Source organism: Lithobates pipiens, unplaced genomic scaffold (assembly GCF_037356315.1).
Source record: "Lithobates pipiens isolate NorthernLeopardFrog02 unplaced genomic scaffold, aLitPip1_a1.2 Scaffold_19, whole genome shotgun sequence".
Taxonomy (NCBI): domain Eukaryota; kingdom Metazoa; phylum Chordata; class Amphibia; order Anura; family Ranidae; genus Lithobates; species Lithobates pipiens.
This window is the reverse complement of record NW_027507764.1, coordinates 583,876,487-583,901,529: the sequence shown is the minus strand read 5'-3', so window position 1 is coordinate 583,901,529 and position 25,043 is coordinate 583,876,487. Positions and strand designations below refer to the sequence as shown.

Sequence of the window (25,043 nt, the reverse complement as noted above, 5' to 3'; positions counted from 1 at the left end):
CAAACCTTCTCTCGTTTTCAAACTTTTCTTTAAATGCTCCACTTTTTTCTTTTAGTTTTCCCAACAATAAAGTTTGCTGCTTTACTTTTTCCTCTAATTCCTGTAGCTCAGGCTTCATGGCGGTGCGATTCTTACTCCAGGCCTGGAAGTATTTGGCTTTGAAGTTTTTAAGCTCCACTCTCAAAACTTTAAGTTTCTCCTCCGCTCTCCCAATCGCCCTAAAGCGATTAACAACCTTAAGGCTGAAAACGCTGGCATCCATACCAGGGCCCGGACCCACAGACAGATCCTCCACCTCCTCCTCACTGGGCCCCGTGTCATCAGGGGGATCCATCTCAGGGCCTCCCCCAGGATCAGGCATTATTCCTGGGCCAAGCTAGCAGGCAAGGCCCAGGCTTGAAAAATGGGTGGTTCTCACAGAGAGCTCTTTGGGTGTGTCCTCCTCCTCCTTCCCACTGATCACCAATGTAAGGAACATTCTTCCCACTGATCACCAATGTAAGGAACATTCTTCCCACTGATCACCAATGTAAGGAACATTCTTCCCACTGATCACCAATGTAAGGGACATTCTTCTCACTGATCACCAATGTAAGGAACATTCTTCTCACTGATCACCAATGTAAGGAGCATTCTTCTCAGTGATCACCAATGTAAGGAGCATTCTTCTCACTGATCACCAATGTAAGGGACATTCTTCTCACTGATCACCAATGTAAGGAACATTCTTCTCACTGACCACCAATGTAAGGAACATTCTTCTCACTGATCACCAATGTAAGGAACATTCTTCCCAATTTTTGTTTATTAAAAGTCTTGCAATCATTAAGCATAAAATCACAATATATAAATATACATAAATATATACATATTTACATAAATTAAAATAAATATAGCAAAACTGCTCTCAAACCAAAAAAAGAAAATACTTTACAGCAATAACATAAATCCTATTACGACTCACACCATTACACCAGACATCAAACTTGTGAGGTTAAGAAACAATCCCGCACCTATTATGCATGCAGCCCTTCTTCAAAAAGAAGATATTAACCAACAAAAGCTAAGGGAGTGAAAGAACCAGAAAAAGAAAAGAGCTCCTCACCCAGAGATGGGCAGTTCACCAAAGGCAGGTCTGATATTCCTCCACGCCCTTATCCAGACTGCCCGAGGCTCCCTGCCCTTCTCAAGACCCCGAATTTTCCCAACCTCACCCAGAATATCGTGCACCACCACCTCAACAGAGAGGACTTTCTTCCGCAGGGTAATCTGGCACCGTGCATTCCATGTGAAGTAACGGACAACTATACTAACTAAAAACAGTGTATCCAAATCAAAATCCCAGTGAGTCGGGAATGCCCCATACACCCACTCTGCATAACTCATGCGATAGAAAAAGGGGATGCCTAGAGCCCTCCCCACCTTTTTATACACCTCTATGTTAAAGGGACACTGGAGCAAAAAGTGGTCCATAGACTCCACTTTACCAACACACTCTGCTCTAGGACAATCCCGATCATCCACAGGGCGATGCTTCAAGTTCCCTCTCACATAGAGCCTTCCATGGAAGGCGAGCCAGGCTTGATCCCTAAACTTCAAGGGGATTCTTTCTAAATTGATTAAACGCAACCCTTCCCTCATTACAGAGCCTGGGCAATCCCTTAAGGCCAGTGACACACTGAAAGCAGAGCCCAAAATCCTCTTCTCCAGAAGCTTCCTGGGGAGGGACTTGATATCCTCCACTGTCACCTGCCACTGCCGAAGTATTTTCAGACACGGGGCAACATAAGCCGGGAGCTTGCCATGTCGGACTCTCAGACTTTTCACTGGCCCGCCATCTTCCCAGGATCGCAGAAAAGGCCTAAAACAAGATTGAAAAATACCCACCCATCCCGGCGGGTTCTCTGCTAGCATGTTACCAAGATTGTACTTTAAAAACAGCAGAGAAAAGAAAACTATTGGGTTGACCATTCCTAGGCCACCCTCCCGCCTAGACAGGTAAGTTACATTGCGTTTGATCAGGTTCAGCCTACTTCCCCATAACAGTTGGAAAAAGCAGCTGTACACCCTTGCATAGAGAGATACTGGCAAGATACAGACGAAGCTGACATATAAAAAAATTGGGACCAGGTACGTTTTGATCAAGTCAACCCTCTCCCTCAATGAAAGCTTCCATTTCTTCCAACTTGCTACTTTGGCATTGGCACACACCAACCTGCTTTCCCAATTTCGATGACCATAGTCACCAGGACCAAATTTGATGCCCAACACTTTAATTTCCTGCTGGGGCTCTGGGAAGGCATCCGGAAGTTCGAAGCTTTCACCTTCCTCACCCATCCAGAAAACTTCACTCTTTTCATGGTTGACTTTAGAACCAGAAGCCTCCGTGTACTGCTCTATCATAGAGACCACCTCCTGCGCCTCCTCCGTTCCAGAGACAATAACAGACACATCATCGGCATAGGCCACGACCTTCAAAGGTGGCACACCAGCAATGCCCAAAGGCACCCCGCACAAAGATCCACTCTCTAGCCTTCTTATGAAGGGGTCGATTGCGAATACATATAACAGGGGGCTCAGAGGACATCCCTGGCGCACACCAGAGCCAACCTCAAAAGGCCATCCAACCCAACCATTAACCAGTGGGAAGCTCTCAGCCCCTTTATATAATGTCTTCAGCCAATCTATAAACCTCCCCTGCAGGCCGTATCTACCAAGTAGCAAATACAGGTACTCGTGATTGACTCTATCAAAAGCCTTCGCCTGATCCAATGCCAGCAAGTACTTTCTCCATCCAGCAGCCCTGCATCGCTCCAAAGCCTCCCGGACAGCTAAAACCGCTGAAAAGGTACTTCTACCTTGGACCGAGCAGTGCTGATGACTGGACAACAAATCGCCTGCCACTGACGACAAGCGCCAAAAAAGAATCTTCGCCAAGATCTTTCTATCAACATTGAGAAGACTGATGGGGCGCCAGTTCTCAATCATTGAGGGGTCTTTACCTTTTGACAGAAGAATCACAGCGGATTGCCTCATGGAGGGAGGGAGCGAACCCTCTTCTAGACAGCTGTTATAAACCTCCGCTAAAAAGGGAGCCAGAATGGACTTAAAACACTTGTAGAATTCAGCTGTCAACCCATCTGGCCCAGGCGATTTTTTGGTAGCCAGCTTCTCTATAGCATGGACTACCTCATCCACTGAAATTGGTTCTGTCAAATCCATCAAAGGCAATGTACCATTTCCCAATCCTGGAGTAGAATCCAGAAAGCTTTCCATCTTGTCCCGACAAAGGTCCTTTCTTCCTAGAAGATCTGCATAATATGATCTGAAGATTTCCAGGATCCCTGATCTGGACTTCACCAGGGAACCTGTACTATCCCTCAGGCCTATGACCGTCTTAACTGCTATGCCTTGCTTACAGTTCTGGTAAGGATCAGGCGAGTGATATTTTCCATAATCCCTCTCCAGAACCAAGGAGGCATGCCGGTCGTATTGACACTTTCTAAGAAGAAACTTCACCTCAGAGATCTCCCCTGGATCTCCTCTATACGAGACAAGACGATCAAGCTTCCTCCGCAAATGCTGGTAGGCAATGTACATACCAAGCTGCTTCTTCTTACTTATGGCCTTGAAAAGTCCAATCGCCCTTTGTTTCACAAGTTCCCACCACTCTGACTTAGTGCTGCAAAAGTCCAGAATAGAAACCTGTGCCTGGAAAAAATCCTCAAAGGATTGTCTTACCTCTACGTCTTCCAGGAGAGCCGAATTCAGTTTCCAGGTACCCCTTCCCCTGGGTGGAGTGTCCGAGGCATTCAGAGTCACAGACAGCATACAGTGGTCAGAGAACTCCACCGCCCTCAACTCAGGAGCCGAGAAAGCAGAGTTCTCCTTTAAAAAAAACCTATCTATCCTACTCTGACTATTCCCTCTCTGAAATGTGAATCCCGTGCTGCCAGGGCAGTGCTTAATATGCACATCTACCAGGCCTGCTTGTCTCACCATATCTCTAAGAAAAACGCTATCGTACGCCAGCCTGTCTATGGAGCCTCTCCTGTCTTCAGGCCTAATTATGGTGTTAAAATCACCTCCAAAGACAACCTGCTGGGACGTAAAAAGGAAGGGCTTGATCTCTGTGAGGAGGCATTTCCTGCCCCATCTTGACTGCGGTCCATAGATATTAATCAAACGCAGATCCTGCCCCCTAACAGAGACGTCCAAGACCATGCATCTCCCAATCTCTACCTCAATTACCCGCCGGCACGTTACCATATCGGTTTTAAAAAGGACCGCAACTCCGCTGCAGGGCTCTGCCGCAAGAGACCAAAAGGAGGGACCGCATCTCCACTCCCTTTTTGCTAGATGGACATCGGCCAAAGTATTGAGCCAGGTCTCTTGCAAAAATAAAATCTCGGCATCAAACTTGCTGAGCAAAAATAAGGCAATATCACGAGCTCTTGCAGATTTCATGCTGGCGACATTAATGGTCGCCACCTTTATCGGAGTGGGAACTGCCATCAGGGTGATTGGGGTAGTCGTTTCTTAACCTTTGCCCCACTCTCATCACCAGAAACAGCTCTCTTCAAACTATGTGACTCCCCCTCATCCATGGATGATAAAGAAAAAGATAAATCAGACATCCCGTCACCTGACAAAACTGAAAAAGGGTTACCAGGAGGAACCCCTCCTGGGTCCGACTCTGAGGAAGAAATTACCACCTTATTTGTCTTCCTCTTCTTCTTTTTCTTCCTCCTAAACGTCTCCCACCCCTCATCATCCGAATCCCCCCCAACAGAGGGTGAGACATGGGATATGGACACCCTTCCATCAGCCCCACCCCCATCCAGCACCCCCACACTCCCCTGACCACGTTTGCGCTGCCGAGGGACAGGGACTGGAGGCTGAGAAGGAAGATCCGCTAAACCTGCCCCCCCAGCAGCTTCCGCTAGTCTGGAGGACCTACGTACAGCAGGAATAGGGACCACCACATGGGGGACAGACCTAGGGACCACATCACTAGGGGAAACAGAACCTGAAACAGATGGAACAGACACAGGGGGGACAGACTCAGGGACCACATTACTAAGGGAAACAGAACCTGAAACAGATGGAACAGACACAGGAGGGACAGACTCAGGGACAACATTACCAGGGGAAACAGAACCCAACACAACAGATGGAACAGACACAGGGGGGACAACAACAGTTACAGCGGCCTCATCCTCCTTATCCAGCCTCTGCAGCTCAGCCTCCAATCCTGGCAAGTTATGTAAAGCCTCTGGACACTTACTGTAAGGATGGCCAAGCTTTTGGCACAGATTGCACCGAATTTGGGTACAATCTTTTGCCAAATGGTCCAGACCCTGGCATAGCGAACATTTTTTACGGGTGCAGGTAGAGGCAAAATGGCCCTTTTCACCACATTTATTGCAGACTTTGGGCTGTCCCTGGTAGAATATAGTCAGCCGATCTCTTCCCAGGAAAGCTGAGCAGGGCAGATGTTGGACTACATTGCCCAGCACCCCCAATTTTAGTGACACCGTCCAGGCCCCTGTCCATATGCCATGTTCATCCAGGACCTTCCGCAGTGGAGTGAGGACCTCACCATATCGGCGTAGCCATACTATCAAATCAGCCTCTGGTATGGATTCGTTACGCACCAGGATGGTCACCGATCTTATCAGGGGCTGCCTGGAAATAACCTTTGGCACCAAACCACTCCACTGCGGAAGGCCCTGGCACCTCCTATGTCGCTCCCAAAATAAATCCAACCCCTCAGGTTTTACAAAAGATAAATCAAATTCATAACTTCCCACTGGGCAAATTAAAGCAAAAATATCCACAGCTTTAAAACCCATTTCCAAAATCAACTCAGCCACCCTCCCCCTCACTGGTGGGGTCCCCTCCCCCTCCCACTTGAACTGAACCACATTCCTCCTCCTATACCCACCACCAAACCCCCCTATATTGTGACCACCAATATTTACAGCATTCCCCCCACCCTCCTTGGTGCGACTCCCCACAACAGATGCATAACTCCCCATATTCCTCCCACCAGAAGAGACATTTGTTTGTTTTGAGCCTTCTGACACATTTCCAGCAGATATCGATTGTACAGATTTGGCCTGCACAATCGATGAGTCTTTCTTCTGCTGAGCAGAAAGAGAAATGTCATTTTTATCTTGGTCAGCAATATTAGCCCCTCCACCATCACCACCACCACCCACCACATTCACTGCCTTATCAATAATATTGCTGTCATTATTTCCTGGCACATTCATAGTTCCTGCCGTGTCCTCAGTCACTGCTGTCCCCATACACACTTCACCTCCAGGCTGACTCTTCTCCTCCATCAGGACAGGACTATCAGCTGAGCCAGGTGAATGTTGTCCTAATACAGCAACAGGTGAATCACTGCAGGAGACTTCCATGGCAGTCTCCACTTCACATGCTGCACTGTGCTGATCCCCTCCCCCACCTGCATCAATCAGCCCAGGTGAAGGAGAAACAGGCTCTCTGGAGCTGGCAGCCATCTTGCTTGTGGAACTACAAGTCTCAGCAAAATCCAGGCGTGGGGTGCATGATGGAGATCCATCCACATTGCTCTGGTGGGCTGATGACACCTCTGCCAGGGGCTCTCCCCCCATGTCTGCAGAGGGTTTCCCTGTAGCAGGCAGCTGTTTGCAGAGCTCCTTCCCTCTCTGTTCCTCAGCCGGGACACCATCCACTACAGCAGGTGGGGCAGACATGTTGGATGAAGGCTGTACAGCGCACTGGGATCCCTCCACCAGTGCTGGCTCTGCCGGTCTGCAATCCCTCCGCTCATCCTCAGGGACCTCCGATGGCTCACCAACAGACCTGTCTGCCCTCAGGGGTGACTCCATCTGCTGGATGAACTGCAGGGTGCCATGTTGACTCTCAACCCCCTGGCTGGTTGCCGCTGGCGATTCCCCAGCCTGACATGGGGGGAGAGGTGCAGAGACAGATGAAGCCGGGTTGTCTGTTACCTGCGGCTGCTGATCCACAGAACTCAGCGATGTCTGGCTGGAAAATCTTTTCTCATTTTTAAATTTTTCAGCAAAAGCTCCGCTTCTGTCCTTCAATTTATTCAAAAATAAAGATTGTTTCTTTACTTTCTCCTCCATTTGCTGTAACTCTGGCTTCATGGCCAAACGGTTTTTACTCCAGGCCTGGAAATACTTGGTCTTGAAGTTTTTATGTTCAGCTTTTAAACATTTAAGTTTCTCCTCAGCCCTTCCGATTGCCCGAAAACGGTCAACAATCTTCTGTCTGTAGGCATCCACGTTCTCAGCAGGGCCCGGACCCACAGACAGATCCTCCACCTCCTCCTCCTCACTAGGCCCCGTATCATCAGGGGAATCCATCCCAGGGCCTCCCCCAGGATCAGGCATTATTCCTGGGCTGAGCTAGTAGGCAAAGCCCAGGCTTGAAAAAAGGTGTGGTTCTCAGAGAGAGCTCCTTGGGTGTGTCCTCCTCCTCCTTCCCACTGATCACCAATGTAAGGAACATTCTTCCCACTGATCACCAATGTAAGGAACATTCTTCCCACTGATCACCAATGTAAGGAACATTCTTCCCACTGATCACCAATGTAAGGAACATTCTTCTCACTGATCACCAATGTAAGGGACATTCTTCTCACTGATCACCAATGTAAGGAACATTCTTCCCACTGATCACCAATGTAAGGAACATTCTTCCCACTGATCACCAATGTAAGGAACATTCTTCTCACTGATCACCAATGTAAGGAACATTCTTCCCACTGATCACCAATGTAAGGAACATTCTTCTCACTGATCACCAATGTAAGGGACATTCTTCTCACTGATCACCAATGTAAGGAACATTCTTCTCACTGATCACCAATGTAAGGAACATTCTTCCCACTGATCACCAATGTAAGGGACATTCTTCTCACTGATCACCAATGTAAGGAACATTCTTCTCACTGATCACCGATGTAAGGAACATTCTTCCCACTGATCACCAATGTAAGGAACATTCTTCCCACTGATCACCAATGTAAGGAACATTCTTCTCACTGATCACCAATGTAAGGAACATTCTTCTCACTGATCACCAATGTAAGGAACATTCTTCTCACTGATCACCGATGTAAGGAACATTCTTCTCACTGATCACCAATGTAAGGAACATTCTTCCCACTGATCACCAATGTAAGGAACATTCTTCTCACTGATCACCAATGTAAGGAACATTCTTCTCACTGATCACCAATGTAAGGAACATTCTTCTCACTGATCACCAATGTAAGGAACATTCTTCTCACTGATCACCAATGTAAGGAACATTCTTCTCACTGATCACCAATGTAAGGAACATTCTTCTCACTGATCACCAATGTAAGGAACATTCTTCTCACTGATCACCAATGTAAGGAACATTCTTCTCACTGATCACCAATGTAAGGAACATTCTTCTCACTGATCACCAATGTAAGGAACATTCTTCTCACTGATCACCAATGTAAGGAACATTCTTCTCACTGATCACCAATGTAAGGAACATTCTTCTCACTGATCACCAATGTAAGGAACATTCTTCTCACTGATCACCAATGTAAGGGACATTCTTCCCACTGATCACCAATGTAAGGAACATTCTTCTCACTGATCACCAATGTAAGGAGCATTCTTCTCACTGATCACCAATGTAAGGAACATTCTTCTCACTGATCACCAATGTAAGGAACATTCTTCTCACTGATCACCAATGTAAGGGACATTCTTCTCACTGATCACCAATGTAAGGGACATTCTTCTCACTGATCACCAATGTAAGGAACATTCTTCTCACTGATCACCAATGTAAGGAACATTCTTCCCACTGATCACCAATGTAAGGGACATTCTTCTCACTGATCACCAATGTAAGGAACATTCTTCTCACTGATCACCGATGTAAGGAACATTCTTCCCACTGATCACCAATGTAAGGAACATTCTTCCCACTGATCACCAATGTAAGGAACATTCTTCTCACTGATCACCAATGTAAGGAACATTCTTCTCACTGATCACCAATGTAAGGAACATTCTTCTCACTGATCACCAATGTAAGGAGCATTCTTCTCACTGATCACCAATGTAAGGAACATTCTTCTCACTGACCACCAATGTAAGGAACATTCTTCTCACTGATCACCAATGTAAGGAACATTCTTCCCACTGATCACCAATGTAAGGAACATTCTTCCCACTGATCACCAATGTAAGGAGCATTCTTCCCACTGATCACCAATGTAAGGAACATTCTTCTCACTGATCAATAATGTAAGGAACATTCTTCTCACTGATCACCAATGTAAGGGACATTCTTCTCACTGATCACCAATGTAAGGAACATTCTTCCCACTGATCACCAATGTAAGGAACATTCTTCCCACTGATCACCAATGTAAGGAGCATTCTTCTCACTGATCACCAATGTAAGGAACATTCTTCTCACTGATCACCAATGTAAGGAACATTCTTCTCACTGATCACCAATGTAAGGGACATTCTTCTCACTGATCACCAATGTAAGGAACATTCTTCTCACTGATCACCAATGTAAGGAACATTCTTCTCACTGATCACCAATGTAAGGAACATTCTTCTCACTGATCACCAATGTAAGGAACATTCTTCTCACTGATCACCAATGTAAGGAACATTCTTCCCACTGATCACCAATGTAAGGAACATTCTTCCCACTGATCACCAATGTAAGGAACATTCTTCTCACTGATCACCAATGTAAGGAACATTCTTCTCACTGATCACCAATGTAAGGAACATTCTTCCCACTGATCACCAATGTAAGGAACATTCTTCCCACTGATCACCAATGTAAGGAACATTCTTCTCACTGATCACCAATGTAAGGAACATTCTTCTCACTGATCACCAATGTAAGGGACATTCTTCTCACTGATCACCAATGTAAGGAACATTCTTCTCACTGACCACCAATGTAAGGAACATTCTTCTCACTGATCACCAATGTAAGGAACATTCTTCTCACTGATCACCAATGTAAGGAACATTCTTCTCACTGATCACCGATGTAAGGAACATTCTTCCCACTGATCATCAATGTAAGGAACATTCTTCCCAATTTTTCTTTATTAAAAGTCTTGCAATCATTAAGCGTAAAATCACAATATATAAATATACATAAATATATACATATTTACATAAATTAAAATGAATATAGCAAAACTGCTCTCAAACCAAAAAAAAAATAAAAATAAAAATACTTTACAGCAATAACATAAATCCTATTACGACTCACACCATTACACCAGACATCAAACTTGTGAGGTTAAGAAACAAACCTGTACCCATTATGCATGCAGCCCTTCTTCAAAAAGAAGATACTAACCAAAAAAAGCTAAGGGAGTGAAAGAACCAGAAAAAGAAAAGAGCTCCTCACCCAGAGATGGGCAGTTCACCAAAGGCAGGTCTGATATTCCTCCACGCCCTTATCCAGACTGCCCGAGGCTCCCTGCCCTTCTCAAGACCCCGAATTTTCCCAACCTCACCCAGAATATCGTGCACCACCACCTCAACAGAGAGGACTTTCTTCCGCAGGGTAATCTGGCACCGTGCATTCCATGTGAAGTAACGGACAACTATACTAACTAAAAACAGTGTATCCAAATCAAAATCCCAGTGAGTCGGGAATGCCCCATACACCCACTCCGCATAACTCATGCGATAGAAAAAGGGGATGCCTAGAGCCCTCCCCACCCTTTTATACACCTCTATGTTAAAGGGACACTGGAGCAAAAAGTGGTCCATAGACTCCACTTTACCAACACACTCCGCTCTAGGACAATCCCGATCATCCACAGGGCGATGCTTCAAGTTCCCTCTCACATAGAGCCTTCCATGGAAGGCGAGCCAGGCTTGATCCCTAAACTTCAAGGGGATTCTTTCTAAATTGATTAAACGCAACCCCTCCCTCATTACAGAGCCTGGGCAATCCCTTAAGGCCAGTGACACACTGAAAGCAGAGCCCAAAATCCTCTTCTCCAGAAGCTTCCTGGGGAGGGACTTGATATCCTCCACTGTCACCTGCCACTGCCGAAGTATTTTCAGACACGGGGCAACATAAGCCGGGAGCTTGCCATGTCGGACTCTCAGACTTTTCACTGGTCCGCCATCTTCCCAGGATCGCAGAAAAGGCCTAAAACAAGATTGAAAAATACCCACCCATCCCGGCGGGTTCTCTGCTAGCATGTTACCAAGATTGTACTTTAAAAACAGCAGAGAAAAGAAAACTATTGGGTTGACCATTCCTAGGCCACCCTCCCGCCTAGACAGGTAAGTTACACTGCGTTTGATCAGGTTCAGCCTACTTCCCCATAACAGTTGGAAAAAGCAGCTGTACACCCTTGCATAGAGAGATACTGGCAAGATACAGACGAAGCTGACATATAAAAAAATTGGGACCAGGTACGTTTTGATCAAGTCAACCCTCTCCCTCAATGAAAGCTTCCATTTCTTCCAACTTGCTACTTTGGCATTGGCACACACCAACCTGCTTTCCCAATTTCGATGACCATAGTCACCAGGACCAAATTTGATGCCCAACACTTTAATTTCCTGCTGGGGCTCTGGGAAGGCATCCGGAAGTTCGAAGCTTTCACCTTCCTCACCCATCCAGAAAACTTCACTCTTTTCATGGTTGACTTTAGAACCAGAAGTCTCCGTGTACTGCTCTATCATAGAGACCACCTCCTGCGCCTCCTCCGTTCCAGAGACAATAACAGACACATCATCGGCATAGGCCACGACCTTCAAAGGTGGCACACCAGCAATGCCCAAAGGCACCCCGCACAAAGATCCACTCTCTAGCCTTCTTATGAAGGGGTCGATTGCGAATACATATAACAGGGGGCTCAGAGGACATCCCTGGCGCACACCAGAGCCAACCTCAAAAGGCCGTCCAACCCAACCATTAACCAGTGGGAAGCTCTCAGCCCCTTTATATAATGTCTTCAGCCAATCTATAAACCTCCCCTGCAGGCCGTATCTACCAAGTAGCAAATACAGGTACTCGTGATTGACTCTATCAAAAGCCTTCGCCTGATCCAATGCCAGCAAGTACTTTCTCCATCCAGCAGCCCTGCATCGTTCCAAAGCCTCCCGGACAGCTAAAACCGCTGAAAAGGTACTTCTACCTTGGACCGAGCAGTGCTGATGACTGGACAACAAATCGCCTGCCACTGACGACAAGCGCCAAAAAAGAATCTTCGCCAAGATCTTTCTATCAACATTGAGAAGACTGATGGGGCGCCAGTTCTCAATCATTGAGGGGTCTTTACCTTTTGACAGAAGAATCACAGCGGATTGCCTCATGGAGGGAGGGAGCGAACCCTCTTCTAGACAGCTGTTATAAACCTCCGCTAAAAAGGGAGCCAGAATGGACTTAAAACACTTGTAGAATTCAGCTGTCAACCCATCTGGCCCAGGCGATTTTTTGGTAGCCAGCTTCTCTATAGCATGAACTACCTCATCCACTGAAATTGGTTCTGTCAAATCCATCAAAGGCAATGTACCATTTCCCAATCCTGGAGTAGAATCCAGAAAGCTTTCCATCTTGTCCCGACAAAGGTCCTTTCTTCCCAGAAGGTCTGCATAATATGATCTGAAGATCTCCAGGATCCCTGATCTGGACTTCACCAGGGAACCCGTACTATCCCTCAGGCCTATGACCGTCTTAACTGCTATGCCTTGCTTACAGTTCTGGTAAGGATCAGGCGAGTGATATTTTCCATAATCCCTCTCCAGAACCAAGGAGGCATGCCGGTCGTATTGACACTTTCTAAGAAGAAACTTGACCTCAGAGATCTCCCCTGGATCTCCTCTATACGAGACAAGACGATCAAGCTTCCTCCGCAAATGCTGGTAGGCAATGTACATACCAAGCTGCTTCTTCTTACTTATGGCCTTGAAAAGTCCAATCGCCCTTTGTTTCACAAGCTCCCACCACTCTGACTTAGTGCTGCAAAAGTCCAGAATAGAAACCTGTGCCTGAAAAAAATCCTCAAAGGATTGTCTTACCTCTACGTCTTCCAGGAGAGCCGAATTCAGTTTCCAGGTACCCCTTCCCCTGGGTGGAGTGTCCGAGGCATTCAGAGTCACAGACAGCATACAGTGGTCAGAGAACTCCACCGCCCTCAACTCAGGAGCCGAGAAAGCAGAGTTCTCCTTTAAAAAAAACCTATCTATCCTACTCTGACTATTCCCTCTCTGAAATGTGAATCCCGTGCTGCCAGGGCAGTGCTTAATATGCACATCTACCAGGCCTGCTTGTCTCACCATATCTCTAAGAAAAACGCTATCGTACGCCAGCCTGTCTATGGAGCCTCTCCTGTCTTCAGGCCTAATTATGGTGTTAAAATCACCTCCAAAGACAACCTGCTGGGATGTAAAAAGGAAGGGCTTGATCTCTGTGAGGAGGCATTTCCTGCCCCATCTTGACTGCGGTCCATAGATATTAATCAGGCGCAAGTCCTGCCCCCTAACAGAGACGTCCAAGACCATGCATCTCCCAATCTCTACCTCAATTTCCCGCCGGCACGTTACCATATCGGTTTTAAAAAGGACCGCAACTCCGCTGCAGGGCTCTGCCGCAAGAGACCAAAAGGAGGGACCGCATCTCCACTCCCTTTTTGCTAGATGGACATCGGCCAAAGTATTGAGCCAGGTCTCTTGCAAAAATAAAATCTCGGCATCAAACTCGCTGAGCAAAAATAAGGCAATATCACGAGCTCTTGCAGATTTCATGCTGGCGACATTAATGGTCGCCACCTTTATCGGAGTGGGAACTGCCATCAGGATGATTGGGGTAGTCGTTTCTTAACCTTTGCCACACTCTCATCACCAGAAACAGCTCTCTTCAGACTATGTGACTCCCCCTCATCCATGGATGATAAAGAAAAAGATACATCAGACATCCCATCACCTGACAAAACTGAAAAAGGGTTACCAGGAGGTACCCCTCCTGGGTCCGACTCTGAGGAAGAAATAACTACTTTATTTGTCTTCCTCTTCTTCTTTTTCTTCCTCCTAAACGTCTCCCACCCCTCATCATCTGAATCCCCCTCAACAGAGGGTGAGACATGGGATATGGACACCCTTCCATCCGCCCCACCCCCATCCAGCACCCCCACATTCCCCTGACCACGTTTGCGCTGCCGAGGGACAGGGACTGGAGGCTGAGAAGGAAGATCCGCTAAACCTGCCCCCCCAGCAGCCTCCGCTAGTCTGGAGGACCTACGTACAGCAGGAATAGGGACAACCACATGGGGGACAGACTTAGGGACCACATCACTAGAGGGAACAGAATCTGAAACAGAAGGAACTGACACAGGAGGGACAGACTCAGGGACAACATTACCAGGGGAAACAGAACCTGAAACAGATGGAACAGACACAGGAGGGACAGACTCAGGGACCACATTACCAGGGGAAACAGATGGAACTGACACAGGAGGGACAACAACAGTTACAGCGGCCTGATCCTCCTTATCCAGCCTCTGCAGCTCAGCCTCCAATCCTTGCAGGTTATGTAAAGCCTCTGGACACTTACTGTAAGGATGGCCAAGCTGTTGGCACAGATTGCACCGAATTTGGGTACAATCTTTCGCCAAGTGGTCCAGACCCTGGCATAGCGAACACTTTTTACGGGTGCAGGTAGAGGCAAAATGGCCCTTTTCACCACATTTATTGCAGACTTTGGGCTGTCCCTGGTAGAAAATAGTCAGCCGATCTCTTCCCAGAAAAGCTGAGCAGGGCAGATGTTGGACTACATTGCCCAGCACCCCCAGTTTTAGTGACACCGTCCAGGCCCCTGTCCATATCCCATGCTCATCCAGGACCTTCCGCAGTGGAGTGAGGACCTCACCATATCGGCGTAGCCATACTATCAAATCAGCCTCTGGTATGGATTCGTTACGCACCAGGATGGTCACCGATTTTATCAGAGGCTGCCTGGAAATCACCTTTGGCACCAAACCACTCCACTGCGAAAGGCCCTGGCACCTCCTATGTCGCTCCCAAAATAAATCCAACCCCTCAGGTTTTACAAAAGACAAATCAAATTCATAACTCCCCACTGGGCAAATCAAAGCAAAAATATCCACAGCTTTAAACCCCATTTCCAAAATCAACTCTGCCACCCTCCCCCTCACTGGTGGGGTCCCCTCCCCCTCCCACTTGAACTGAACCACATTCCTCCTCCTATACCCACCACCAAAACCCCCTATATTGTGACCACCAATATTTACAGTATTCCCCCCACCCTCCATGGTGCGACTCCCCACAACAGATGCATAACTCCCCATATTCCTCCCAGCAGAAGAGATATTTGTGTGTTTTGAACTGTCTGAGACATCTTTAGCAGATATCGATTGTACAGATTTGGTCTGTACAATCGATGAGTCTTTCCTCTGAGCAGAGAGAGAAATGTCATTTTTGTTTTTCCCAGCAGTATTAACCCCTTCACCATCACCACCACCCACCACATTCATTGTTTTATCATGACTGTCATTGTTGATACTTGCTGGTATATTCACATGTCCTGCAGTCTTCCCAGCAGTGTCAGTTCCCACTGCTGTGCTGGTGGAATCTTCAGCTGGCCTGTTCTCTTCCATCAGGACAGGACTTTCTGCAGAGGACAGTGCAGGCTGGACTGACACATCCATGGCTTCCACTGCACATGGTGCAGTATTCTGACCCCCTCCCCCATCAGCATCAATCAGCTCTGCTGGAACACAGAGAGGCTCAGGTGAAGCAATCACATTGCAGGTGTCAGCCACAGTGTGTGAAACACATGCAGCAAATGTGGTAGTGGAACTACAGGTCTCAGCACATGCGGGTGCAGCAACATCCATGTTCAGGGGATTTGGTGCAGGTTCATCCTCATTCCCTGGCTGATTCTTCTGAACATCCTCCGGGACCTCTGATGGATTATCAGACATTACAAACTTGTCTCCTCTCAGGGGGGATTCCATCCTCTGGATGAAGGTCAGGGTGCCATTCTCACTCTCAACCCCCTGGCTGGTTGCCGCCGGCGACTCCAAGGCCTTACATGGGGGGAGAGGAGCAGAGGCAGATGGACCCGGGTCATCCATATGCTGAGGCTGATCCACAGAACATGCTGAGGACTGGCTGACAAACCTTCTCTCGTTTTCAAACTTTTCTTTAAATGCTCCACTTTTTTCTTTTAGTTTTCCCAACAATAAAGTTTGCTGCTTTACTTTTTCCTCTAATTCCTGTAGCTCAGGCTTCATGGCGGTGCGATTCTTACTCCAGGCCTGGAAGTATTTGGCTTTGAAGTTTTTAAGCTCCACTCTCAAAACTTTAAGTTTCTCCTCCGCTCTCCCAATCGCCCTAAAGCGATTAACAACCTTAAGGCTGAAAACGCTGGCATCCATACCAGGGCCCGGACCCACAGACAGATCCTCCACCTCCTCCTCACTGGGCCCCGTGTCATCAGGGGGATCCATCTCAGGGCCTCCCCCAGGATCAGGCATTATTCCTGGGCCAAGCTAGCAGGCAAGGCCCAGGCTTGAAAAATGGGTGGTTCTCACAGAGAGCTCTTTGGGTGTGTCCTCCTCCTCCTTCCCACTGATCACCAATGTAAGGAACATTCTTCCCACTGATCACCAATGTAAGGAACATTCTTCCCACTGATCACCAATGTAAGGAACATTCTTCTCACTGATCACCAATGTAAGGAACATTCTTCTCACTGATCACCAATGTAAGGAACATTCTTCTCACTGATCACCAATGGAAGAAAGAAATTCTCTCACTGATCTAAGGGGGGCTCTTCTCAACCAACCACCAATCTAACACGTCACTCACCACCAACATAAACTGTAAATTTAATACTGAACTTCAATGTAGGGTTTCACTTTTCTATTGACCATGTGTCTATTTGTTATGACATTTGTTTTCTGGTCATTACAACAATTTGTTTTATTTAATCTTTATTACTTCAAATAAATTGGTTGTGTGGAGCAGTCCTGGGTGTCAAATACACTCAGAATGCTACATTTCTTATTCATTATTCAGTCTTATACCTACAGATTGACGTGTAAACTATAGACCAGTGAACCTGGAGATACGATAATAAGCCGGGGTTCCTGGAGATGTAAAAGTTATTTCAAGGGTTCTTGACTGATAAAAAAACATTGAGAAAGGCTGATGTGTCTGTAACACTTCCAGTTAATAGAAGGAGTTGGGTACAAGGCAGGGGGGCCATGCTGAACACACCATGGGAGTCGTCTACGTGATCCAGTCCATGTATTCTCAGGGCAGAGGGGCATCCATCGCAGTCTCCTGCTGCTGCTTCTCCATCAGGACCGGACCTCGGGAATTGTCAGCCGCATGGATACAAGTGCCTAATCTCTTCTGCAGATATTCCCCGTTGTCATCCATCGATTTCTCTTTTAATCATGTTTAATCCTGAGCAGGCAGATCCCTGGAGGAGGCATGGAGTGGATTCACATACACACCGTGCTAATAAGGGCCTCCAAGAGGAGACGTGGCTTGTGGCTAGAAGCTATTTTTATATGTTAGGTCTGTAAGTGAAAGGCACATTGACGGGCGGCTTTGGTGACATGGATCATCCCAGATTTCATAATATTTCAGAACATTCATAAATCCATCACACACAATTAATTCTCGGAAATAAAATACGTCTCATTATGAGCTATGGGCCCATCTACTTGGGTTGAGAAGCAAAACTAAGGCTGCTTTTAGGAGAAAAAATGGATTGCTTTTAAAGAGAATGTACAGGTTTTCTTTCCTCAGTCGTAAAAAATTACACATTTAAAAAATATAACACGCACCTTTTTCCCCCTTAAAATCAGGGGAAAATCGCGGGTGCGTGTTATACGCCGATCCTCTACGATTTCTGGGCTCTAGGCGGCTTCCAGCCGCCTTCGGCCCTTCTCGCGGCTTTCGGCCTTTCGCCCCTTCTCGGCCGAAAGCCGCCGAGTACGGCTGAAGGTGGCCGAAAACCGCCGAAAGCCGCTGAGTACGGCCGAAAACCGCCGAGAAGCGACGAGAGCGGCCGAAAGCCGCGAGTATGGCCAAAGGCGGCCTAAAGCCGGTGAGTACGGCCCTTCTCGCGGCTTTCGGCCTTTCTCGGCGGCCGAAAACCGCAGAGAAGGGCCGAGAGCGGCCGAAAGCCGCCGAGTACGGTTGAAGGTGGCCGAAAACCGCCGAGAAGGGCCGAGAGTGGCCGAAAACCGCCGAGAGCGGCCGAAAGCCACCGAGTACGGCCGAAAACCGCGAGAAGGGCCGAGAGTGGCCGAAAGCCGTGAGTACGGCCAAAGGCGGCCTAAAGCCGGTGAGTATGGCCGAAAGCCGCCGAGTAAGGCCAAAGGCGGCTGAAAGCCGCCGAGGACGACCGAAGGCAGCTAAAAGCCGCTGAGGACGGCCGAAGGCGGCCGAGAACTACCGGGCGCCATTTTTAAAAATAAAAGCCAACACTGAGGGGACAACAATGCACAAGGCTGCAATGAGGACAGGCTGCATGACAAGGCTGCAATGAGGACAGGCTGCACGACAAGGCTGCAATGACACTGACAAGGCTTCAGGTGGACACTGATAAGGCTGCATTGATGGGCATTTAAATGTAAGTTTTTTTTTCCTTATATTTCCCTCCTAAAAGTTTTTTTTCCTTAAAATTCCCTCCTAAACTTTGGGTGCGTGTTATACGCCGATAAATACGGTATTCCTTTTTCAGACAAGTAAATATAAACTGCACCATATGAATTTTATGTTAGCTGTTATCTTGCCAGCAGGTGGTGCTCTAGTTTATCTTTTATATATTTCCCTCTGCCTTTTCACTACCTGTTGCATAAAGCTTTTTGTTTGCAGAGCTCAGTAGCTCAAGGTGAATATGTTCACACAATTGAACGAGTCAGGGAGGGTTTCTTGCCTTTTTGGATGGCTTTCTCTGAGATTTTAAAGTAGAATTTCAGCTAAGGCGGAAGTAAACCCATTCATAAAAGCACGTGCCGGAAATGTAACACTCCCATTGGTTGTGCTCTCGACAAAACTGTCAAACCATCCAATGGCGGTGTCGTAACTAATCACATGTGCAGCATCATGGCAGTTGTAGATTTACAACTTAAAGCGGTGTTCCGCCCCCCCCAAAAAAAAGAAGATTAAAAGCCAGCAGCTACACATGCAGCTGCTGGCTTTTAACAATAGGACACTTACGCCCTGGAGTCCAGCGATGTCGCCACCGCACTGTGCATTAAAAATTAAGCAACTAATCAGCAGATTGCACAGCTGAAGTCTGCAGCACATAGTGGCCAGAAAGGAGGAGCATGCACAACTAAATGGACTTCGAGGATGTGTTTTTTCATACAACACTCTTGAAAGAAGACCCGAGGCACCGTGATGTTTTTGGCAGCCTTCCAGTCCTTCTAACCAAACCTGGAGCAACAGACCCACTGATGACGTCATTGGTCTCAAAAGAAAACAAAAATATTTGAAAATTTGAAAGATTGAAAATGTTTAATTTCATGCTGCTTGGGGGGGGGTTATTATATGCATACATCACACTTCAGCTTTAAACAAGCAATAGTAACCAATGGCTGTGCCCTGCTGTAGGTGGGTTTACGCCGCTACCCGTGTACATTCATGCACGTGTAAAGTCGTATGCCCCTGGACATGGTTGTATGCCCATGCGCATGCACAGGTCTGAACAGCTAAAATAAATAAGAAAAAAAATAAAATAATTGTGAATGTGCCCCGTCCCGCCGAGCTCGCGTGCAGAAGTGAACGCAGCATACGTAAGCAGCACCCGCATATGAAAACCGTAGTCAAACCATACATGTGAGGTATCACCGCGATCGATAGAGTGAGAGCAATAATTCTAGCCCTAGACCTCCTCTGTAACTCAAAACATGTAACCAGTAGAATTTTTTTTAAATGTCACCTATGGAGATTTTTAAGGGTAAAAGTTTGTCGCCATTCCATGAGCGGGTGCAATTTTGAAGCGTGATATGTTGGGCATCAATTTACTCGGCGCAACATTATCTTTAACAATATAAAAAAAAAAATTAGGCTAACTTTATTGCTGTCTTTATTTCATTCAAATTTATTATTTAATTTAATTAAATTAAATTTATTTAATCCAAAAAAGTGTATTTTTTCCAAAAAAAGTGCGCTTATAAAACCGCTGCTCAAATACGGTGTGACAGAAAGTATTGCAACGACCGCCATTTTATTCTCTAGGATGTTAGAAAAAAATATATATAGAATGTTTGGGGTTAATTTTCTAGCAAAAAAAATGTTTTTAAACACCAAATCTCAGAAAGAGGCTCGGTCCTTCAGTGGTTAAAGCAGAGTAATACACATGGATGGCAGCGCAGGGTCATTTGATCAGCCAGCGCCGGCTGCAATAGAGAGGAGAGCAACAAGGGTTCCTATGGGTGATGTTACCACTCCTAGGCATTAGCAGCTGTTCCTGGTGCTCTCTCCTTTCCCCTGCAGCCAGCAGTGGCTGATACAGGGGATCACAATCCCATGATTCCCTGTATCAGCTGCCGCTGGCCGCAGGGGAGAGGAGGGAGCACCAACAACATCTTTCTTACACAGGTTAGTCAGCATAGGTGTTAGGAGTGGGGGAAGGGACATATTAAGAATAGTTAGGTTGAGCCTGGTATTCTACTTTAAGATTCATACATGAGCTCAATTATGACTGGTTCTCTTTAAAGCAGAATACTATATATGGATGACGGGTCACGTGGCACACACCTCTCCACCCGCAGGCGGTACAGCAGACATCACACTCACACATCACCCATATTGAGAAAGAAGTACACACAGTCTGTATGTGGGTTAAAGTGGAACTCTGGAAGCAACAAAAAAAAAAAAAGTCTATAATGACCGCGGTCCACATGTTTTCTGTACTGGTCTCCATCTGAGTTCCTGAAGACAACCATTTTCTTAGACTACAATTCTGCACTTTCAAATTTGCCTCCTGAGTCTACACCATCTAAGCCTCTCTTCCAGGTGCCCCCAGTGTCTGAAATATGGATGTTTTAGTAGCAGGCTGTGTCACTCACTCCCTTCCTGTACGTCACCTGGAGTTACACTTCAAAATATCAGCAATCAGCATCCTCAGCTGAACGGCCTCAGACGAAGGGCCTCAGACGAAGGGACTCAGATGAAGGGACTCAGACGAAGGGACTCAGATAACCTCAGATGAACGTTCTCAGATGAAGGGCGTCAGACGAAGGGACTCAGACGAAGGGACTCAGATAACCTCAGATGAACGTTCTCAGATGAAGGGCGTCAGATGAAGGGTCTCAGATGAATGGACTCAGATGAAGGGCCTCAGATGAAGGGCCTCAGATAACCTCAGATGAACATTCTCAGATGAAGGGCCTCAGATGAAGGGCCTCAGATGAAGGGTCTCAGATGAATGGACTCAGATGAAGGGCCTCAGTTAAATGACCTCAGATGAAGGGCCTCAGATAACCTCAGATGAACGTTCTCAGATGAAGGGCCTCATAAAACGGCCTCAGATGAACATTCTCAGATGAAGGGCCTCAGATGAATGGACTCAGATGAAGGGCCTAAGTTAAATGATCTCAGATGAAGGGCCTCAGATAACCTCAGATGAACATTCTCAGATGAAGGGCCTCCTAAAACGGTCTCAGATGAAGGGCCTCAGATGAAGGGCCTCAGATGAAGGGCCTCAGATGAAGGGCCTCAGATGAAGGGACTCAGATGAAGGGACTCAGATGAAGGGCCTCAGATAACCTCAGATGAACATTCTCAGATGAAGGGCCTCAGATGAATGGACTCAGATGAAGGGCCTCAGTTAAACGACCTCAGATGAAGGGCCTCAGATAACCTCAGATGAACGTTCTCAGATGAAGGGCCTCATAAAACGCCCTCATAAAACGGTCTCAGATGAAGGGCCACAGATGAAGGGCCTCAGATGAAGGGCCTCAGATAACCTCAGATGAACGTTCTCAGATGAAGGGCCTCATAGGAACATTCTCAGATGAAGGGCCTCATAGGAACATTCTCAGATGAAGGGCCTCATAAAACGCCCTCATAAAACGGTCTCAGATGAACGTTCTCAGATGAAGGGCCACAGATGAAGGGCCTCAGATGAAGGGCCTCAGATGAAGGGCCTCAGATGAACGTTTTCAGATGAAGGGCCTCAGATGAGTGGTCTCAGCTCATTGGTGAGGATATACCGCTTGCCGTCCCAATGAAAATGGCTGGGGGTCCCAGAAGTAGACCCACCGGGGAACTCAAAACAAGAGCTGAGCTCGAACGCCAGCGAGGACTTCACAAGGCCCACTCCGCCGCTCTTCTCCGGCGCAGGGTGATACACCCGCCCGTTTTCTGGAAGCATCACGAGTTTCTCTGGTTCAAAGACCACCGCCAGCTTGTCCCCTCCACCGCAGTACGACAACTTCTGGAGTCCCGAGCTCTCCTCCCGCAGGAGGTGTGTGAAGACGATGGGGCGGTCATCGCAGCGGATGTAGTTGTGTTCCCTGCCGCACGGCGAGATGTACGGGAACTCCTCCTCATAGCGGCCGCTCCGGTTCCTCCGCACTTGTTTGAAGAAGAAAACCAGGAACTGTTTATCTGAAAAACAGAGGAATGTGTCAGAGATATGTACATGTCTAATAATAATGGTGTACAACACTGCGGTATATGTCAGAGCTATATAATGTATAATAATAGTAATAGTGTGTGACTGTGGAGGGGACATTAGAGTGTAAGCTCCTCCGGTACAGAGACTGATGTGACTGGCTCTGTGTTCTCTGTGTCAGAGATATATACATGTCTAATAAAAATGGTGTACAACACTACGGTATATGTCAGAGCTATATAATGTATAATAATAATGGTGTACAACACTACGGTATATGTCAGAGTTATATACATGTCCAATAATAATGGTGTACAACCAGGGGCAGACTGACCATTCGGGCACTTGGGCACTGCCCGAGGGCCCCATGCCACTAAGGGGCCCCATCAGGGTTGCCAGCCTCAATAAAACCAGGGACAGTATGCAAAAAAAAAAATTTTTAAATCCTGTTTACAGCTGCCCCGCCTCTCCAGTACCTTTTCAGTGTGTGTGTGTGTATATATATTGTGTGTGTGTATATATTGTGTGTGTGTGTGTGTGTGTGTGTATATTGTGTGTGTGTGTACTGTGTGGCCCCATAATCTATTGCCTGGGGGCCCCATAATCTCCTATTTCCCAGGGGCCCCATAATCTTCTCCTATTGCCCGGGGGCCCCATAATCTCTTATTGCCCGGGTGTCCCATGAGTTGTCAGTCTGCCCCTGTGTACAACACTACGGTATATTTCAAGAGCTATACAATGTATAATAATAGTGTATGACTGTGGGGGGGACATTAGAGTGTAAGCTCCTCTGGTACAAGGACTGATGTGACTGGCTCAGTGTTCTCAGTACAGCACTGCGGTATATGTCAGAGCTATAGAAATGTATAATATCAGTGCGTGGCTGTAGGGGGACATTAGAGTGTAAGCTCCTGTGGTACAGAGACTGATATGACTATCTCAGTGTTATCTGTACAGCGCTGCGGTATATGTCAGAGCTATAGAAATGTATAATAATAGTGTGTGACTGTGGGGGGGACATTAGAGTGTAAGCTCCTGTGGTACAGAGACTGATATGACTGGCTCAGTGTTCTCTGTACAGCGCTGCGGTATATGTCAGAGCTATAGAAATGTATACAATAAATGATTTATGACAGCGCGGTATACATAGAGGGAATCGGTGGAATCTTGCATTGCATTATGGGAAGGTTTTCTCTCTATGCAGCCTCTTCCACCTGACTGATGGTGATAAGAGACTTGGGGGAACCATCAAAGCGTTGCTCCTCGGAAAGGAGTGCAGTTTTCTTTCCTTGAATGATAATAGGATTTGTTCTGTGTACAGTGTGGGAAGGAGATCATTCTTAGCGGAGTTCTCCTTTAATAGAAATTTGCCATTTCTCTCACATTTTGATCGAGCTTCCAGACAATCCGTCCCCCAGAATTCTGCATACAGTACGGACAATGGGGGACGTGACCTGGAAGGAGGACAATGTCCTGATTTTGTCCGATGCTAATCCATAAGCTCACAACTGCATCGTCCACGGGTGCCGGAGCTCGCTGCGATCCCAGCGCTGACTCACCGCTGCCCCCTACTGAGCGTTGATGGCACTGCTATAGGCAGATATACAAAGGGATTGATTTACTACGGGCAAACAGACTGTGCGCTATGTAAGTGAAACTGCACTCATTTAGCTCAGAGCTTAGGAAAGGTGGTGAAACTATAAAGAATACCCAATCAGGTGCAAGGAAGAAAAAAAATGCATTTTTGCTTGCACAGGATTGGATGATGCGAGTCAGCAGAGCTTCCCCTCATGTACTAAGCTCTGGAGCAACTGTACTTGCAAAGTACAAGCAAAGTACACAGTCTATTTGCCTTCAGTAAATCAACCCATTTGTGTTTGCTTATGGAAGTTCCAGTAACAACCAGAAGGGGGCAGTGGTGAGTGCTGCATATTTTATAATTGTAGAGTTTATTCTCATCTTGTATCTATAGAAAACAAGAAGGAATCGTATATTGTACCCATCAGGAATGTCACTCCTTTGTCATTTATAGTGGTAGAAAAGTGCAAAATAATAAAAATTGGGCCCCTGCAGGATAATGTTATGTTTGTTAATCATTTGACCCCCAGGGTCACATATACAGTGCCTGGAAAAAGTATTCATACCCCTTGAACTTCCCCACATTTTGTCAGGTTACATCCAAAAAAACGTAAATGTATTTTATTGGGATTTTATGTAATAGACCAACACAAAGTGGCTCATAATTGTGAAGTGGAAGGAAAATGATAAATGGTTTTCAAAATTGTTTACAAATAAATATGTGAAAATTGTGGGGGGGGGGGGGGGGCATTTGTATGGCGCCCCCCGGAGTCAATACTTTGTAG

General features: G+C 46.8%; 2 protein-coding genes across 4 annotated transcripts in view; both read right to left on the bottom strand.

The window, feature by feature from the left end:
- LOC143998124 (uncharacterized) overlaps nt 1-21,799 on the bottom strand; it is a 29,867-nt gene extending 8,068 nt beyond the window's left edge. The window contains exons 1-2 of the mRNA XM_077493867.1: nt 21,737-21,799; nt 15,337-21,320 (exon numbers count right to left, since the gene is read on the bottom strand). Of these exons, the coding sequence (XP_077349993.1) occupies nt 15,337-16,570 (1,234 nt within the window). The 5' untranslated portion in view covers nt 16,571-21,320; nt 21,737-21,799. The remainder of the gene's footprint in view (nt 1-15,336; nt 21,321-21,736) is intronic.
- CUNH8orf82 (chromosome unknown C8orf82 homolog) overlaps nt 21,327-25,043 on the bottom strand; it is a 45,652-nt gene continuing 41,935 nt past the window's right edge. Inside the window, exons 3-4 of one of the 3 annotated variants that reach the window (XR_013277722.1) lie at nt 22,021-22,673; nt 21,327-21,778 (exon numbers count right to left, since the gene is read on the bottom strand). Coding sequence is in view for 2 of the 3 variants with exons in the window: in XM_077493506.1 (XP_077349632.1) it covers nt 22,240-22,673 (434 nt within the window). In the remaining variant the exon portion in view is untranslated. Of the gene's footprint in view, nt 22,674-25,043 lie in introns of all 3 variants that reach the window. The other 2 variants (XM_077493506.1, XM_077493505.1) reach the window with 2 other exon arrangements.